This window comes from Astyanax mexicanus, chromosome 18, assembly GCF_023375975.1.
Source record: "Astyanax mexicanus isolate ESR-SI-001 chromosome 18, AstMex3_surface, whole genome shotgun sequence".
In the NCBI taxonomy this organism is placed as follows: domain Eukaryota; kingdom Metazoa; phylum Chordata; class Actinopteri; order Characiformes; family Acestrorhamphidae; genus Astyanax; species Astyanax mexicanus.
In genome coordinates this window covers 30170892-30190675 of record NC_064425.1, presented here as the reverse complement: position 1 = coordinate 30190675, position 19784 = coordinate 30170892, and the positions used below count along the sequence as shown (strand labels likewise).

Here is a 19784-nt window from a genome sequence, read left to right as displayed (position 1 = left end):
AGGGAATTGCGTAAAGCGCTGTAAAACAATCTTAAACTACTATTGTGCAACACGCCTTTTACTATGAGCCGTTAAAGCTAAAGAACAGAGCACTGACCTGTGGGATATCTGTGTGGAGTCTTCTGCACTGAATTTAAATATGATTTAAATAGTTTAAATAGAATTTTGTCTGTCTGTCTAAAAAGCATAATCCTAGCCAGATGCTGCCGGTCACTGGTGTCTACTGTGGGTGGTAATGCCTTCTCTGACCTGTGAATTGAGGCATTTTAGAAATGAAATGCTGGCCAGTGTTCAACCTCACTCACAGGATAACACCTCACAGCTGTGGGCATTCTCAAGCCTCCCCTTGTAAAAAGGAAGTATACTTAAGAGCATTAAAAGTATGTTCAAATTAGGTAAAGAAATACTAAAAGTATATTTTCAATTTAATGTACTGTATGAAAATACACATTAAATATACTTTCTTTGTATTTCCATAAAATGTATTTTTAAGCAGTGCTTTAGATTATACAATGAAAATATATAGTGGCACTAAAAACTGCTTAAAGTGCACTTTAGTGTAGCATTAGGGTTTACACAATATGTGCACCGATATGCAAAGTAGTACATTTACAATATACTTCAAGTGAATTAAAAAATACATACTTTAATCTACTTAAGTTTGGAGAAGTTGTATGAAAAAAGCACTCAAAAGCACAATTTAATGCTTTTATGTTGGGTTTAAATAATTACTATTGAAATATACCTAAGTTGCCATAAGTTGTTCCAAACTAGTTGTTCCAAAAATACATACATTAGATTGTATTTATGTACATATTTTAATTGAAAAATGTATGTACTTTTCCATGTTAATTATACTTTTAAAAAATATACTTAATACACGTTTTTTTTCCCAAGGGTCCCCCAAGGTTATATGTCATGCTCAATTTACACACTGTTATCCCATGACTATTGGCATGACAGTTGTACATACACAAACAGAAAATGATAGAAAATGCACCAGAGTGTGTCCATTTTATAGTATTTATTGAATGCATTAATTCATCTTTGTACAAACATAATATACAACTCTGTACACAACAGAAAGACTTCATTTCATACAATCTCAACAGAAAACAAAGTGCAAAACACGTCAAGTGCATGGAAAAGGCTGTAACATATGAGTGTCAAACGAATCACAATATAATCTGAAAAAATTCAGTTAAATTTGATTAAATTTTGATTACTTTGATTACGTAATCTACAAAAAATATTAATATTAAAAATGGTCCACAGTCTTCGTCTTTCACATCTTTTCCAATGCATGCATCATTTGGAATATTCTTAACATTAATAAAAATAATACAATATAGATATCCATTCTAATAAAATAATGTTTTAATTTATGCTTTAGCTTCAAATGACCTGCCACAGAAAGTAAACACTTCCGTGGTGAGATCAGTTGCATCTATTCATTTCATACAATTTGAATTACCTCTAAAATGATTAATGTAAATTTAGAATTATTTCTAAAACCTGTTTAAAATGTGTGAGAGGGTCTTGGGCCCAATCCCATTTCTCTTTAGTAACCCTACTCCTTGTTTTCGAGTGTAATCTTCCCCCTAAGAATTGGGAAACAACCTTTTAAGCACTGAATACAGATATAACTATAACAGTGGAGCGCTAAAGTTCAGCAACCTAGCTGCTGAATATCGTGTTAACTTTAGAGCATCGTATGTCTTCCGAAAGCTGGCAGATGGTGCATCAATTCATTATTATTGATTTTTTTTTTCTTAATTCCTTTGTGATGGGGATCGGAAATTGGCTTTTATTTTATTTTCCAACCCACATTAAAAATGCTGCAGCCTTTGCCATCTGTTTGCACCATTTAAGGTGGAGCAGGAAAGTTAGCTAGCAAGCTACCTAGCTGTTGGAACAAATTTAAACTACTAGAACTGCTCAATTTTTAAGTTTGTTTTATGAAGAAAACAGACTTTATTTTTTACAAGGAAAACTACACAATTTGTGGGTTTCTTTGGTCGCTTGTTTCTCCCATTTTGCCAGCGATTCTCATAGTCCTCTATGTTGAGTGTGCCTCTAAAAATGAGTTTGAAGGGTCATATAGCTCTATCATTTCCCCCTCTATCCCTTCAATCTTATAATACTCAGGACACCCTACCCCTAGATGTGCACACTCAAAACAGAGGGGTAGAGCTAAGTGGTAGAACCAAGGGGTGAAATGGGATTGGGCCATCTGAAATAAAACCATAGGGTATATATATATTTTTTGGGTTTGGGTTTGATGGTTTAGCTGGACTTCAAGTATGATCAACCTGACCAAGCTAAACAACCAGTTTTACCAAGCTTGACCACATAGGGTAACCGACATGACCAGCAAGGCTATGCTTGTCAACCAGCATGCCCAGCAAGACCTCGCTGGTTAATCAGCATCAACGGCAACATACACTACGCCAGGTCAAGTCTACCATTAAAGGCAGTATGACCAGTTTTACAACCATTTTGACCTTGATCTTAGATTATTCAAAACCAGCAGTGCGTGCAGGTAAAACAAACTGTGTATGCAACTGATCTCAGCACAGTTTTACCTCCAGTCTTTCAGTATTACTAAACTACATGTGCAAACATTCTCCAAAACAAGTTCATCCGTATCATCATCATCCCTAAACCTTATCTGTTACTGTCCGCTCCAGGTCAGGGTAGCCTACAGGAATATGTGCAGGATGTCAGGTTAAGGCACTTCACATTGGTTTCATTCAAAACTCGGCTTTGGTTTCAAAGTTTAAAGTGGTTCTTGTGTGGCCTGGGGCTCCTCCACAGAGACAGCACCCTTCCAACACCCTTCAAAAATATGGATAAAAAAAAAAAAAAAAAGAAAATTCAAGTTAGAAACAGCGAGAACTTTAGCATTCTGACTAGAAGAGGAATGTGCAGAGATAAACTCTTTAAATACAATACGATACAATATATGCGCATAACCTTACATATAACCTGTTTTTGCAGAGCCCATTAATGTGAATGAGCTGGTATGTCAACTTTTTAAAACCAATGGTTTATGTTTTATTTATATAGGATTTGTTTACTTAATTCAAACATCCGAAGTTTAATAATTAAACATTTATTGCTCTTTAAAAGTAGTGTTTAACTGCATTATTGCGGCATAATTTCAGTGAGTGGCATAAAAATAGATTAAATTGACAATAATATCATTTATCGCAATTATTTCTGAAACAACAGATCAACAAAAATAGTTTTTAACTTTCATTGTTGTGGGAAAAACTTAGAACCTAAAATAGAATCTTTAGCACTTTTACTAAAAGAGGAATGTGCAGTACTACACTCTTCTTTAAATAAATCAAATTTCAAAATAAAAGTCCTCTATAGTTAGGCCTTGTATTGTATTATATATAAAAAAATAGACCTCAATATTGCCCTATTTCTGTGAATGAGTTGATAAGTCAACTTTATAAAACCTTATATTTTTTTTATGTTTTACTTAGTAATTCATTGCTATTCATTGCTCTTTAAAAGTGGTGTGCAAATGCATAATTATGCTATGATATTTTCATTATATCAGTGGCATAAAATTATTGTATGGTATTAAAATGGCAGTAAATATTGTTTATCTCAATCATTTCTGGAACAATCAATTGAACTAGAATAGAACCTTTAGTACTTTGACTAAAAAAGGGATTTGTGGCGTAATACACTATTTAAATAAATCAATTTTCAAAATAAAAGTCCTCTATAGTTAGGCCTTGTCTGGTATAATACATAAACATTAATAAACCTTTAATATTTTTCAGACCTCAATAATGCCCTATTAATGTAGATGGGATGATAAGTCAACTTTATTTAAACAATTTTTATTATGATTTACTAAGTAATTCATTGCTATTCATTGCTCTTTAAAAGTGGTGTGCGAATGCATAATTATGCTTTGATATTGTCATTATATCAGTGGCATAACATTATTGTTTGGTATTAAAATGACAGTAAATATTGTTTATCTCAGTCATTTCTGGAACAATAAATCATAAAAAATATAACTTGTCATTGTTGGACTGGAATAGACCCAGTTTGAGAACCACTGCTTTAGGGAACACAAAATGGTTCTCCTGAGTTGTTGCACCAAAACACTGAAACTTTGGCAACTTTGTTTTTAAGAGTATAAATGGTGTGCTGTTTAAAGTGCATGGGAGCCTCTGTAGAACTACTAGTACTATATATATATACTGTACGTCCACATGTTTCTGAACGTCTCTCTAGACTCTAAAAAAGGAAAAAAATAAACATGATGCCAGGCATTGGCTAGAGGGGTATATACAGCTCTGGAAAAAAGACCACTTAAAATTATGAGTTTCTTTGATTTTACCAAATTGAAAACCTGTGGAATATAATCAAGAGGAAGATGGATGATCACAAGCTCTCAAACCAAGCTGAACTACTTGAATTTTTGCACCAGGAGTAAAGGCATAAAGTTATCCAAAAGCTGTGTGTAAGACTGGTGGAGGAGAACATGCCGAGATGAATAAAAAAACTGTGATTATTCCACCAAATATTCATTTCTGAACTCTTAAAACTTTATGAATTTAAACTTGTTTTCTTTGCATTATTTGAGGTTTGAAATTGAAATTTGGGAGAAATCAGAGATACTGATTCAGAAACTGGTCAGAAGTGGTCTCTTCATTTTTTTCCAGAGCTTGATTTATGCTGTAGAACTAGTTAAGCAGTGGAACTATGTTCTTATTGCAAACGTTGTAGTATTTTGGATGAGGTGGGATGATCATCATCATCATCTCACCTCACCAATGCTTAAGTCGCTGAATGCAATTATATCCTCACAGCAAGCCTCACAGCTCTTCAAAATTTAGTAGAAAGCCTTTCCTTGACAGTAGGGATCCTTTCTACAGCAGAAGTGGGATTAACTCATTTTAATACTTTTGTCCGTAACCTGTGCATATTAGAATTTATAATACCAAAAAATCTGTGCTATCTTGACTGATGGTGAACAAGGTTGACTTTGCCAGGCATAAGGTAAAATCTTGGCCTGAGTGAAATAAGGCACATAAACTTGGAAAAATTAATAAAAATAATAATACAAATATAACAATTCTATATTTACCTTATAAGACAATTCCAGCAACATCACAGGTAAGTATATCATTAGCCTTAGCCTGTCCTATCTGTCTATGAAACTGACCCGGTTTGTGTGTCTTCCAGCAATGCATGTTTGGCCCCAGAGTTAAACTTTTAATGCTTGGCATGTGGTCGAAGACGGTCACAGGCAAAGGTGTTTCGACAGATTTGGACAAATTGAGCTCCTGTAAGGAAGTCAGTCCGCTGAACATTACTGGGCTTACACCCTTGAGTTGAGGGTTGTTGGAGAGATCCAGGACCTGCAGGTTCCTCAGGCCTCGGAAGCTGCCGGGCTGTATCGTCGACAGCTCCGTCAGGCCGCTGAGAGACAGGTAGACGAGATCTTTCATCTCCTCAAAGGCGCCCTGCTCGATGCTGGTGATGAGATTTCCATCCAGGCTCAGATACTGCAGGGGAATTCCTGCAAGTTTGGGCACCATCCTCAGCCTGTTTCCCGCCAGCGCCAGGCTCTTAATAAACGGAGCGTGGCTTTGCGGGTTTCTGGAGACTGCAGTGAGGAGGTTATTGGAAAGATCTACAGCAATCGGGGTTTCCTGGCCCCTGGTGGTGAAGAGATCCAGGTTAAAAACCTGCATTCTATTGTCGCTGAGGTCAACGTCGGCCAACGGAAGCCCGGAGAAGCAGCCGTCTCCGAGGCTCTCCAGAGCGTTCTGGCTCAGGTCCAGCGTCTCCAGGTAGCGGAGTTTGGAGAACGCCTGCGGGCTGACCTTGGAGATCAGGTTGTTGCTAAGGTCAAGGCTGACCAGGGTGGTGTAGCCTGGTCCAGACAGCATGGAGTCAGTGATGGAGCTGATGGAGTTGTCGGACAGGTCCAGGTGGGACGTGTCCAGAGGAATGGGGACGGGAGCAGTTCCTGGACCCACGCCGCTGCAGTCCACCTTGGTCAAACTGAAGCTGTCGAACAGGCCGTAGCTCTCCACCTCACATCGGCACTGTGGGTGGCAGTTCTTCACCTCTCCTGCAGTCGCCAGAGCCAGCAGAGAGGACAGGGTGAGGCACAGGAAGGCCACCATGGTGCTCTGTGGAGGAAACACATGCAACTGATTAAGCGTTGCAACAGATGGTCACTTCAGAACCTGCTGTGCAGTGAAGGGAGAGACACTGGCATTTAACATTATGAAAACCTTTTTTTCTATGTCTTCAAGCTCCACTCTGCATACTTCATTATCTTCGTTTCATCCTGTTTTTCAATGTTCAGCACTCCACAGGATACCCTCTTTGTAAAAAGGAAGTAGACTTAAGAGCATGTTTTTAAAAGTATGTTTTAATTAGGTAAAGAATACTAATAAAGTACATTTTCAATTAAATATATACTCACTATATATGCAAATACACATTAAATATACTTTCTCTGTATTTCCATAAAATTTATTTTTAAGGAATATGCTTTAAATTAAATGTATTGATATTAAATATATATAGAGCGCCATTAAATTTTGCATGTTAGTGTAGTATTTTTTTCCCAGTAGCATTACGATGTACACACTAGGGCTGCAACTAATGATCTTTTTTGGTTGTCGACTAATCAGAAGATTATTTTTTCCCGATTAGTTGTTTAGTCAGCGATTATTTCTGCCATGTTCTTCATCTCTAAAAATTACAGAAACAGCTGAACATGAGGTTTAAAAGGCATTTAAATGTCTAGATGTTGTTTAAACATGGAAATTACTGATCTTTAGTGAGTGAATATGTAATCTGTTGAGTTTGGGCACTTTTAAAGACACAGACTAAGTTGAGTGTAAACTGTGTGATGAGCCATTTACCCATCTCCCATTGCACTTCTGTCCCCAGCAATATGTGTTTAATGCGGTACTTTTACAAATTAACTATTAGTCGAAAACGAAATGTGTAGTGGACAAATTTAAATAATCGACATCCGTTGCAGCTCTAGTACACAAAATGTGCATTAATATGCAAGGTAGTATGTTTACAATATAATTCAAGTGCATTCATTTTTTTTTTTTTAAGAACGCATACTTAAATCAACTTATGTTTGTAAAAAGGTATACAAAAAAAGCATTCAAAAGCACAAACTAAGTTATATTTTATTTAATTAATTTTAAATATAGCTTAATTACAACTGAAATATACTTAAGTTGCCATAAGTTGTTATAGCACATTTAGTATGTATTTAAGTTTGTATGTGTTAAGTATACTTTTAAAAAATATACTTTATACTTTTACAAGGGTAGACCACCACAGAGCAGCTATTGTTATTTGGATGGTGTGTTGTTATTGTTAGCACTGCAGTGATTAGCACTGATTAGCATGGTGGTGGTGTATGAGGTGTTAGTGTGTGTTGTGCAGGTTGGAGCACAACAGTGCTGCTGGAGTTTTTAAACACTGTGTTTAATCTCTCACTGTCCACTTTATTTAGACACTCCTAACTATCTGAGCCACCGTTCAGATGTAAAGTCAGAGACAGAAACGTTGAAATTATTGCTGGATCTATTTATTGGAGACAAAAATGAGGTGGTCATAATGTTACGCTTGATTGTTGTGTACTGCCTGTACCGATATACTGGCGCTGGTCTCAAACAGCAGACAGGTTTCTCAATCACAGTCCAAATAAGCCAATCAAAACAAAGGTTATTTACACATTACAAAGTAAGATATGAGCTATTTTAGAATAATCAGTGTTTATCGTACTGGCTGCCTAGTCTAAATAAGCTAATACAGGTTTATAAGACCTTCTTTTTCCTTAGATAAGCAGAATTCTGTATAATAGGTTACAATACGGCCAAAAGTTTGTGGACAACCTTTTCCTTCTAATGAATGCAATAAGCTTGTTTACGTTACACTTATACAGCTTAGAGAAGTGTGCCATCTTATATCTTCTACCTTTTTTTTGTATTTTGTCTTTTTATTTATATTACTTCATGTTTTACATTTTGGCCTTCTACCTTTTTCTTTATTTTCTTTATTACATATTTAATTATTTTATTGTCTGTTTTAACTTTTGGCTTTTTACCTTTTCATTTATTTAATTTCCTGTTTTCCTTTTGGCCTTCTACTTTTTTATTTTTTTATTTAGTATTTTATTTATTTTGTTTCCTGTTTTACCCTTTGGCCTTCTACCTTTATAATTATTTAATTACTTCGTCCTGTTATTTATTTTATTTTCTGTTTTACCTTTTGACCTTCTACCTTTTTATTTATTTTGTCTTTTATTTCCTTTTTTACCTTTTGACCTTTTACCTTTTTATTTATTTTATTTATTTTGTCTTTTATTTATTTTAATTGCTTTTTCTCCTTTTGGCCTTCTACCTTTTTATTTATATCACCCTTATGTTTATTTTATTTTCAGTTTTACCTTTTTATTTTATTTCTAATGTTTACTTAATGTTATTTTTTTCCTTTCTATGATGTTCTGTTTGTAGTTAAGTTCCATATTGTAGCTTAACCTGATTTAAAAAAAAAAAAAAAATCAGTGCCTTTAGGTTGTAAATGCTCGGCTGTGTTGAAAATGAAGGTTATCCTAAATAAGTGAAAATAAAGGCTGATTGAAGTACAGACAAACATAACAGGACTCTCTGAAGCTGATGTTGGCATCCTCCCAAATCCCAGGCACTGGCTAGAGGGGTATAGAGCCCCCACTACTGAGCAGTGGAATGATGATGCTCTATCCAATACTACTGGGATAAGTTTTTGGGAGCTAGGGAAGCTACACCTTGTTGATAAATGCAATCAAGTCCTCACACCTCACAAACTCCACAATCTAACAGAAATCCCGTCCTGCACCGTAGAGACAGTTACTCCAACAAAAACACATTCTTAATACCACTGGAAGAAACAATGGATGAGCAGGTCTCCTGATACTTTTGTTTATGATTAACTGGCTCTTCTCAGAAAAACAAATCTTTCAGTAGAGGTAATGAGTGTAACTTATGCTCCAGAATAAACCGTAGTGCAATGTGTTTTATGAGGTTATGTAAACGTTAGTGTTCGGCCGTGTAAACAGAGCAGCCCAATAACACTCGGGTCACAGAGTGGATCTAGTACATAAGTACACATAATGCACTGTACACTCACGTGTTGCACACACTTCATTTTAAGTTCTAATATTTATATATTAGAACTTAAGTGTATATATATATATATATATATATATATATATATATTTTTTGTCCCAACATATTTATTTTCTTTGTTTATCTCTGAGATATATAGGTCGACATATATTTATTTCTCATATTCATATATTAACAATTCAACTATCAATAAAAGTGTAAGATGAGTGTCTGGTCACGTAAAGAAAAAGATCAAAGTTAAAGCTTATTTAAAATATAAAAAAAAATGAAATATGAAACATGAAAGTAAAACAGAAAATAAAATAAATAAAAAGTTAGAAGGTCAAAAGGTAAAACAGAAAATAAAAAAAAATGAAATACGAAATAAATAAAATAAATGAAAGGTAAATATATATATATATATATATATATATATATATATATATATATATATATATAAAATCCTGTTTTTTCTCATATATTTCTTAATAATTTTTATTTTATTTGTATTTAACTTATATTTCTATTCCTATATACGTCTTGTCTCTACAACATTTATATTTCTTTTTCTAATATTTAATTTATCTTTAACTTCTTTAAAGTTAATATTTGATCTTTTTCTTTAAGTCACCAGACACTCATATTACACTTTTATTAATAGTTGTACTGTGTGTATTTATAAATATATATAAATATGAGAAATAAAATTTGATGTTTTTGTTTACATAAGCTTATAAAGCTGTATATAAAGGTCCAGTGTGTGCTTATATTCACTACACTTAAACTGCAGCAAGCTTTAATCAATGCAAAAGCAAGATTACAACAAGAAAATGTAAAACAAGAACAATATAACACCAACATAAATTCAACAATACATAATTATATTTTACACACTTTAAAAAAAAATCTAATGCCTAGAGGTAGTGAAGTGTGTACTGCATTGTATCTCCTGAAGCAACAGCAACTTCCCAGAACCTAATTTCTTTCTTTTTTTTATTAGTCTTTTACACTCTCAGAGGATTTGACCCAGTTCTGATGATCAAAGACTGCATGTCATGTTTTTTCTTCTTCAATTACAGAAGATTTTCATGCTTAGAAGAGTGCAAAGCTTATTTAATACATGCATGTGAGATGAGGGGGCTTCTTATTAATGAGAGAACAACTATGCTAAAATCTGCTGAAGTCTTGTTTTGATACTTACTTGTTGTGTTTGACACTAGAACTGCACCAAAATTACAATTTTTTTCCTGAAACCTGACAAAATTAAAAATTGTTCCTGAATGTGTTTTTTTTTATGTTTTCATTAATTGTGCCACATTTTCTAACATAATTGCAAATTTGAAAATACAAAATTGAAATTGCCCAAAAGTATTTTGTTTCAAAATGACAAAACTACAATTTAAAAACATCTGAACATTTTAACATCCCAGCAGACACCAATAAAGCACAAATTTATTCAGTATAAATTAATAAATCTATTAGTTATTCAGCCAAACAACACTAAAAGAGCTGATTAGTCATTTGCAGCCAATATTGCATCTATATCTTTGGTTGCCAAATATCATGTGCTTATCTACAAAGTAACAGGGTAAAACTTAACATTAAGTGTTGACTAGCTAACTAACATGAAGTAATGCATTAGTTACCATAAACATGATGAGGTAATACATGAACAATGCTTAGGTATTATATCAACTATGTTAATTAAACACAGAACAACAGCATTATTTAATGTTACTTTCACATTAAACGAAGATAAACTAATGTTACAAGTGAAGCGTTAGTTCAGATGAATAATAAATCATATACTTAATTAAGTGTTAACTAATGTTATGTAAACAAATAATAACTGCATTAGTTAATCTTTTTTTTTAATCATTTGCTTATGTACTGCAGTTATGCATACGGAAATAGTTAAATATTTCATCACTAAATATTAGTTATAAATATAATTAGCTGTGATAATACTTGCAGTGGTAGCCATTTTTTTGTTTTATTTACTTAATAAATAAAAAAAATAATAAAAAAATAAGAGACCACTTAAAAGTTATATATTTATTTGTTTTTACCAAATTGAAAACCTGTAGAACATAATTAGGAAGAAGATGGATGATCACAAGCCATCAAACCAAGCTGAACTTGGCATACAGTTATCCAAAAGCAGTGTGTAAGACTGGTGGAGGAGAACATGCCAAGATGCATGAAAACTGTGGTTAAACAAACAGAGTTATTCCAGCAAATATTGATTTCTGAACTCTTAAAACTTTATGAATATGAACTTGTTTTCTTTGTATTATTTGAGGTCTGAAAGCTCTGCATCTTTTTTTATTTTATTTTAGCCATTTCTCATTTTCTGCAAATAAATGCTCTAAATGAGAATTAAATGTTGTCTGTCATTTATAGAATAAAACAACAATGTTAATTTTACTCAAACATAAACCTATAATTAGCAAAATCAGAGAAACTGATTCAGAAACTTAATTATTTTCCAGAACTGTATATATGTTAACTAATATAGTATTTTTTAAAGATTAACTAATGACATTGTTACTTGTTTCCTTAAAATTAGTTAACAATAATAATAAAAAATGTATAAAGTTTATTATTTATCTTAACTAATGCTTCACTTGTAACACTTGTTCATCTACATTTAAATGGAAAGTAACATTAATCAATGCTGTTGTCCCGTGTTTAATTAACATTACCTAAGCATTACTTAAGCATTGTTAATGTATTATTCATGGTAAATAATGCATTGCATTACTTCATGTTAGTCAACACTTCATGTAAAGTGTTACCAGTTACATTTTAATTGTTAAAATTAAGTGTTTAAGTGACACCAAAACTGTTAATTGTTGCCAGTTAAATAAGTAGCAGACACTAGTATTCAACTTTAGAAAATCCAGAACTGAGGTGTATGCTAATATTAATGCTAACAATCTGTTGTTGTCATGCAAAAAGCCTGTTTATACAATTTTTAACGTACATTTTTGATATATTGTGAACCTTGCATTTTATATCGTTTCCAAATTTCCAAATTTCATTGAAGAAGGGTTTAATAGAAATGCTCCAAAATTACTTGAAAAAGAACTACAAAAAGTTTACTGACTTCCACTGAAAGTTGAGTTGCGTTTTTTTTCCTTTCCTTCTGTGTTTGCGTGACAGCAACAAAATGCTAATGCTAAATGCTAATCCACAGTGTTTAAACAAACAGACACTGGCTCCTAAATAAACAACCTTTAAACTAAGTAAACTCTGATTATGGTCAGCTCTACATACCTCTCGGGCGGAGTAGCTCTTCCTTAAAGCCGCGGCTGAATGGCTGAATGCTTGAGTGCTGTCGGCGCTAAGCGCTAACGGTAATGCTGCGTGTCTGCCCACCATGCGGCTTTTTGTTTAGGTTGTTGACCTGAGCTGAACCTGTTAACTGTTTGCCGCTTTTATAGTGCAAACACTACTGTACGCGTGCTGCTGTGGGACAGAGGTGATCCATTGTTGTATAACTGCCAAGCAAGTGGGCCAAAAGGGAAATCAGCATGAGCTGGCATAATACTGATTATAAATGAGGGGAAAAGTGCACGATAGCACGCTGGGGCACAGCGCCTGCACTAAACGGACAGCTATCACTTAGGCTAATCCAGTGTGGCCCTGGGCTAAAGGTTTGTCCTTATGTAACTGGGTTGTATAACAAAACCTGGGTTTGTATAACAAAACGCTGCGACGTGCTCAGATTTTGTCACAATCTTCTTCAAAAGCTCATATACAACCTGTGAGTGAAGATACAAGCTCTTGCACGCACAAATCTGCTCAGCAAAGTCTCTCAAAACAGTGATTTCTCTGAATTTCCCTTCCCTTGAAGAGCCAGCCTGTGAAAAAGGGTGTTGGTGGCAGTTGCTATCAGCGCCTGGCTTGTTGTTTCAGTGACTTCACCCTATTGCTGCCGGCCACAGAGGAGAGAGAGAGAGAGAGAGAGAGAGAGAGAGACAGAGAGAGCAAACGGATGTCTAAGTGTTCTCCAAATAAACATTTTGCCAAAGCCTCAGTGTATGGTCCTCCTTCCTTTGGAGCCCTTTTTAATAGGCCTCACTTTCTCTATTAAACCTGAACAGTCTTCCTTTCCTGAATTCATAAAGAATGAATCATGTAGTAGTTTTTTTTTTTATTATAAGTGTTAAACAAACCTAAATACTCTGTAAAGTATTTAGGTGAGCTCTTATCTGGGGTGCTGCTGTTAATGTGAGGTTTCTGAGGGTGGTAACTTATCCTGGCTGATTAACTTATCTTTGGTCTCTCTTTACTGTGGCGGTCCTGATGAGAGCCAGTTCCATCATACCGTTTTTGATAGTCCTAATGACTGCACTCGAGGATACTTTTTTTTTTACTTTTTTTTCTTCATTTAGTTGAGTAGTTTGTGCCATAATATGGATTAGATCATTACTTAAATAGAGCTATTCACTGTAAACCTGTAACTCTACCTCTTTACAACTTTACAACTGATGCTCTCAAACACATTAAGAGGAAGGAAATTCAAGTAATTAACTCTTGACAAGTTCAGCACAGCTGTTAACTGAACACTTGAATTCCAGGTGACTCTACCTCATAAAGCTGACAATGAAAATCCAGCCAAGATGTGCAAAACAGTCATCTAAAGCAAGAGGTGCATTTGGATACTTTACAGAATCTAAAATATAAAAGATATTCTAGTTTGTTTACCATTTTTTGATTACTAAATAATTCCATATGTTTTTCTTCATAGTTTGGATGATTTTAGTATTAAACTACAATGTAGAACATTTTAAAAATATAAAAAAACACTGCATTTAAGTGGTGTCCATTTTTTTACTGGTACTTTATACAGCTCTAAAAAATAGGAGAGCACTTAAAAATGTTTCTTTGATTTTACCAAATTGAAATATTCAAGAGGAAGATGGATGATCACAAGCCATCAAACCAAGCTGAACTGCTTGAATTTTTGCACCAGAAGTGACATAAAGTTATCCAAAAGCAGTGTGTAAGACCACCAAATATTGATTTCTGAACTATTTATGAATATGAACTTGTTTTCTTTGCATTATTTCAGGTCTGTTATTATATATATATAATGTTGATTAAAAACAGTTATCATGAAAGGCCTAATTCTGAACCAATACTGATATTTAATAACTTTTTAGCAGCTTCAAATTCACATCAGATGTACAAAACTATGTAAAAAATGAGATGACCTACATGTCTTATAATTACAAAAACATACTTAAATGGTTACAAATTACATAAATAAAATGATTTAAATGTAGACAGTAATATTTTTACCTCTAAATATTTAACCATTGCAATAGTCTGCAATACACTGTATGAGCAATATTCTGGGCTGACATTAGACCTACAGAGCCACCAATTTCCTTTCCAGGCAGATTAGCAGAGTATATAAAGCAATAAAACAATTACAATACAACACAGTCACCCACGGACTGAGCGCACGGACTGAACTTATCTGAACTCTAGTCATACGTAAATCACTATATGAGCTTAATTTAATTACACCTCCTCCAGATACAGTAGAGTCAGCATATACAGACTTTATATCAACATAAAATATTATCCTGAGCATATTTTATATGACTGAGCACAAAAAGCAGAATACAGTGGAGGACATGACTCAGACACCTTAAAATCCCTCAAGGTTCTGCTGGTAGGAGACATCTGTCTGTTTTCATGAGGATCATGACCTCTCCAGGTGTTACCCCAACTAACATTAAGGTTACAGCGTCGTAAAGTGAAGAGCTTATGCTGTCACTGCTTTAAAAACACAAACTACTTTAAACGTTTGAACCTCATCTGTTCTCATTTCTATCAATTAACAATATATCTTCATTTTTGCTTTTTTTTTTTTGATTTGCAGAATCTGAAAATACCAGCTGCTGCTTTATTGGTTCATAAGTAGGGCTGGAAGATATGATTTAAACCTTTTTTTTTATAGAAATGTCAATGTAAGCTATGACACTAGAAGTGGGCAATATGGCCCTACATAATTTCATTATATTGTAAAGTATTTTTGCGAAAATAATACTGTACCAGTTAAAAGTGTGGACACACCTCTTCTTATTCAATGTTTGTTCTTTATTTTTAGATTTTTTACATTGTAAATTTAATATTGAAGACATTAAAGCTGTACAGGAACACAAAGAAAAACTATTAAACAAACCAGAATGCATTTTATACCACATTCATCACTGAGGACAGATCTGCACACTCTTGATATTTTAATCTCAGTGTCTTTATGATTTAAAGTCACTTGGAATAGTTTTCTCAGCGTCTTGAAGGAGTTCCTGGATCACAGTTGATCAGGTATAGGTCAGGGGATTGTGGAAAACAAACACTTTTTGTGTCATTAAAATTAATCTACAATGTAGAAAATGAAATTAAGTTTAATTTATTTTCTGCGCTACAACTGCGCACCCTCTCCGCTTTTAGGCTCTTTGGCCCGTTTTTATGCACTAGAAATGCGCACCCTCTCAGCTTTTAGACTCTTTGGCCCGTTTTTCTGCGTTACAACTGAACACTCTCGCCACTTTTAGACTCTTTGGCCTGTTTTTATGCACTAGAAATGCGCACCCTCTCGGCTTTTAGAGTCTTTGACCCATTTTTCTGTGCTGCAATAATATCGCCAACATTTTTGAATATCGTGAACAATATTATACGCTTATCACATCAGGGCAATAGTTTTTACTGTTTTAAGCATAAGAAAAATTCACACTGAGATATACTGAGCCACACTGAGATATATGGAGTGCATTATTAGTATCATCACATACTGGATCATTTACTTCTGTTATAATCCGGTAAAATTCTTGTATTTGTTTTTTATATCTCAGTTATGGGTGTGCCATATCATATCGCACATAATAATTATTTTATTTTTCTATTTTGTTGCAGTAGTATGTTCTTGAAATAATGTTGTAATTCAGAGTTTTTTTATGTCGGTAAGAGAATCGGTATTGCGAAAAAAAACATGAAATATCGTGATTATTTTGGGGCCATATCACCCACCCCTAATTTGAACATGGTGTGACTAATGTACGCTATGGGATGTACACAATGGCTTTTAATAAACTTCTTGTGCAGTTTTAAAGTTCGAAATGCCTCGTTTTAAATGTCAGGGCTCTCCGGATTCTACCAATGAGGTGTGGAGCTATTTTGAGCCTGAATAACGGTGTAAAAAGTTATTATATGTCCCGTCTCACTCATTCTAAAAGCCTGTTTGGGCAAAGTGCACAAAACACTGAATCTGTAATACTGAAAGCTGTGGCAGAGTGGAGGAGGGCTATTCAACAAAGGTAAGCACTTTTTATCACGTTTTAATACACCCAAAGTCCATTTCACATTCGAGTTCTCCTTTTATTGGCCTGCACAACTCCAGAGATGACACCTCACAACTTACACCGGTGTGGCCCAAGCCATCCCCAAAGGTAACACTTCACAAACAGGTTACATACTGCTATACCATAATATATAATTTGGTAAACATAATGTTTTCTAGTCATTATTTCCAGGTTTAATTAAAAAACAAAATCCTCTATAAAATAGTCTCAGACATTCAAACCCCACTGTTTTGCATCTTTCCTATTGTCACACATTAAACACAGTGGACATCCTCTGTTCTCTCTGCGCGGAGTTAGAGAGCAGAATTAAACAGCTCACCCCATGCTGTTGAGGGAACTAAAGCAAATTCCCAACAATTTAATTGGCAGAGAGCAGACTGCCTAATCCAATAAGGGCTGAATGAATGCAGCTCCTTAAGAAGAGCAAGGTTTAATATGAGCTTAGGCTAGTGGAGCTTAAAACAGTCCACTCAAACAAGCTTTATAAATGACTGACCATGTAACAAGTCCTGCTATGATAAACAGCGGGGATATATGTACAGTGTGTGGTTTGTATGGGTTTGTAAAGCTAACTGAAGCAGCTCTTTATGAGTAATACTGAAAGATATATCTCTAAATCCTTAAAGACCTCAGCAAAAATGAAGACAATAGCTAAGAGATGAGTCTCAACTTTCCCATCCCACCCTACTGTAAGCCACTAATAATGACAACATACAGGATGAAGAAATGCAGAAAAGGTCCATTCCCACCAGTCAAAAGATCCATCAAAAACGTGTATCTGCTTTTCATGCGATAATGACTCATATTTTCTCTCTTTTTTAACTAATTACTCATAAGTCTTATATAGTTTGTCTTATATAGTCACTGTTTCCAAATTTGTAATGCTTCTGCTTCCACTGCTGGACAAAACGTGGATTTATTATCTATATCTATGGTATCTATGTCTGAGACATATTCTATAACAAAGTACAGAATCACTTTCTTAAGGCATTCTAGGCTACATTTCCACATTATCCTTAGAAATCCATATTTCAACCAATTATGTCAGAATATTAGTATAATAACAAGATTAAAGAATCTTTAAACTCAACTTTAAAAAGGTTATTCACAGCCCCAAACCTCACGGTTCTCCAAACATGTTTTTTATATAACCAAAAGTAGTTCTTCTATGGCATCACTGAAAGAACCCTCTTTAGCATCTGTTTAGACAGTGGGAGTGGGTGTACTCATCCTACTTCTAAAGTTAGGGTTGTTCTCTAGTTTGGTGTCAGTTTCAGAGAATTAGAAGTTCCTGTTATGGTTGAATTGGTTCAGCAGTTCTACACCATAAGATCATAAAATACACTGTAACATGATATATTCTGTAAAAAAAGTAACTTTCTAGCAACAAGGGAACCAGAAAATATATGTATACATAATAACATCTTGGTATTTGGAAAGGCAAGAAAAATACATTTTGTACAGTTATTTTCTAGCATTTTTGTCATTTGTATAAACTGTATTTGACAGTGATTTGTCTACATATCAATTTATTAACAACTTATTTTGAGTAAAATAGCAGAAAATTTTGCAAATTTTATCCAAACTATATTTTTTTTATTTTACAATGGTTTTATAAAAAGTGCCATATAAATGCTGTTAAAAGGTTTGTTTGTATAATTATGTATATGTTTTTTGGTGTATTTAAATAAACCGATTTAAATTCTGTTGAAAAGCATCTAGGGAAAGTAGTGTAAATTTATTTAATTTATATATTTTTTTATGATTGTGGTTGAACTGTAAAAAATGGTCAGCAGAGATGAAAAAATATCTGTAAAAAAAAACTAAAAATATTTTTTACATAAAATTTTTTGCAGGGTTTTTTTCAGGAATAAACTGTATTTGCCAGGGATATTTCTGCAGTTCATTTTTTGCTAATATTTTAAAAGAAAAATACTTATTTTTTATAAGTATACAGTTTTTGTTAAATTGCCATTAAAAATGCATTAAAAATCATCACAAATCATGTGTTAATATTATTTCAATACAAATACAAAAAAGCTATTTAGGTTTTTACAGGAAACAAGTAGTGTATTGTTCTTATTTTAATATGATTTGTAATATGATGAAAAAATACAATGCTTAATATAGAAAAACTGCTAATAAATACTTCTTATACGTTTTGTTAAAATTGCCAGCTAAAATCTCTTAATATTTTTTTTTTACTTTTAAAATTATATTTTTCTTTTGATATATACATATGTTTTATTGGAGATTTTAATATGATTTTTAATATGATGAAAAATACAGCGAAAATAATGTAGATTTACTGGGAAAGATTTATTTATTTATTTATTTGTCTGTCTGTCTGTCTTTCTATCTTTCTATCTATTTATCTATCTATCTATCTATCTATCTATCTATCTATCTATCTATCTATCTATCTATTAATTACAGTGTGTTGGTGGAAGTTCAGGTTATTTTTTAACTTGTTCATATGATCTATAGCACTCCATAAAACAACAAGCAGCAGATTAGAACCAGTTACAATTAACCTACAGATAGCCTGTCTGTCTGTCTCACTGTCTTACTGTCTGTCTGTCTCACTGTCTGTCTGTCTGTCTTTCTTTCTGTCTGTCTGTGTGTATATGTGTATGAACACTACGAGCAGAATCCTCGTCATGGCGTCAGATACAGTTATAAAGTGCGCGCGCGCGGACTCGCTGTATTCAGCAGTGTAAAGTTAGCAGAGTTCAGTCTGTGAAAATCTCTGAAAACAGTAGTAAAAACTCACCACACTCCTCCTCCTCCTCCTCCTGCTGCTCTTCACTCTCTCCAGCAGCTCCTACACTCTTCCGCCGTGGATCTTCTCCTTCATCTCAGTATCATACCCGTCCTCACCTCCCTTTAATCTGCTTTATCCACAGAGCAGCAGCTACAGCCCAGCCCTCTACCCTGCTGGCTGTGTTTAAAAGAGTGTGTGTGTGTGTGGAAGTTACAGCCTCAGAGCGCGAGCCTCGCCCACCACGACTCACTCACAGTAACACACACGCACACACACGCACACATGCTCCATCAGTGCAGCAGTACAGCTCTGGAAAAAAGTGAGATCACTTAAAATGAAGAGTTTCTTTAATTTTACCAAATCAAAAACCTCTGGAATATAATCAAGAGGAAGATGGATGACCATTAGCCATCAAACCAAGCTGAACTGCTTGAATTTCTGCACCAGTGGCATAAAGTTATCCAAAAGCAGTGT

The 19784-nt window shown here is 34.1% G+C and overlaps 1 protein-coding gene across 2 annotated transcripts; it reads right to left on the bottom strand.

The window, feature by feature from the left end:
* Nucleotides 1-1009: 1009 nt before the first annotated feature.
* Nucleotides 1010-19510, bottom strand: tsku (tsukushi small leucine rich proteoglycan homolog (Xenopus laevis)). 2 transcript variants are annotated; one of them, XM_049467053.1, is made up of 3 exons: nt 12447-12862; nt 5123-6176; nt 1010-2838 (listed from the first exon to the last, which is right to left on the bottom strand). In XM_049467053.1, the coding sequence occupies exons 1-2, from the start codon at nt 12549-12551 to the stop codon at nt 5124-5126; spliced, it is 1158 nt and encodes a 385-aa protein (XP_049323010.1). In that variant the 5' UTR covers nt 12552-12862; the 3' UTR covers nt 1010-2838; nt 5123. The 2 variants fall into 2 exon arrangements, with proteins under 2 accessions (XP_049323010.1, XP_049323011.1); XM_049467054.1 differs by lacking the exon at nt 12447-12862 and adding an exon at nt 19320-19510 and having other exon boundaries at nt 1010-6176.
* Nucleotides 19511-19784: the final 274 nt, after the last annotated feature.

Coding starts and splice junctions, on each gene's coding strand:
- tsku (XM_049467053.1), bottom strand. CDS start 12,551: ATGGTGGGCAGACACGCAGCATTACCGTTAGCGCTTAGCGCCGACAGC. Junction 6,177..12,446: donor AGAGCTACTCCGCCCGAGAG/GTATGTAGAGCT, acceptor TTTCCTCCACAG/AGCACCATGGTGGCCTTCCT.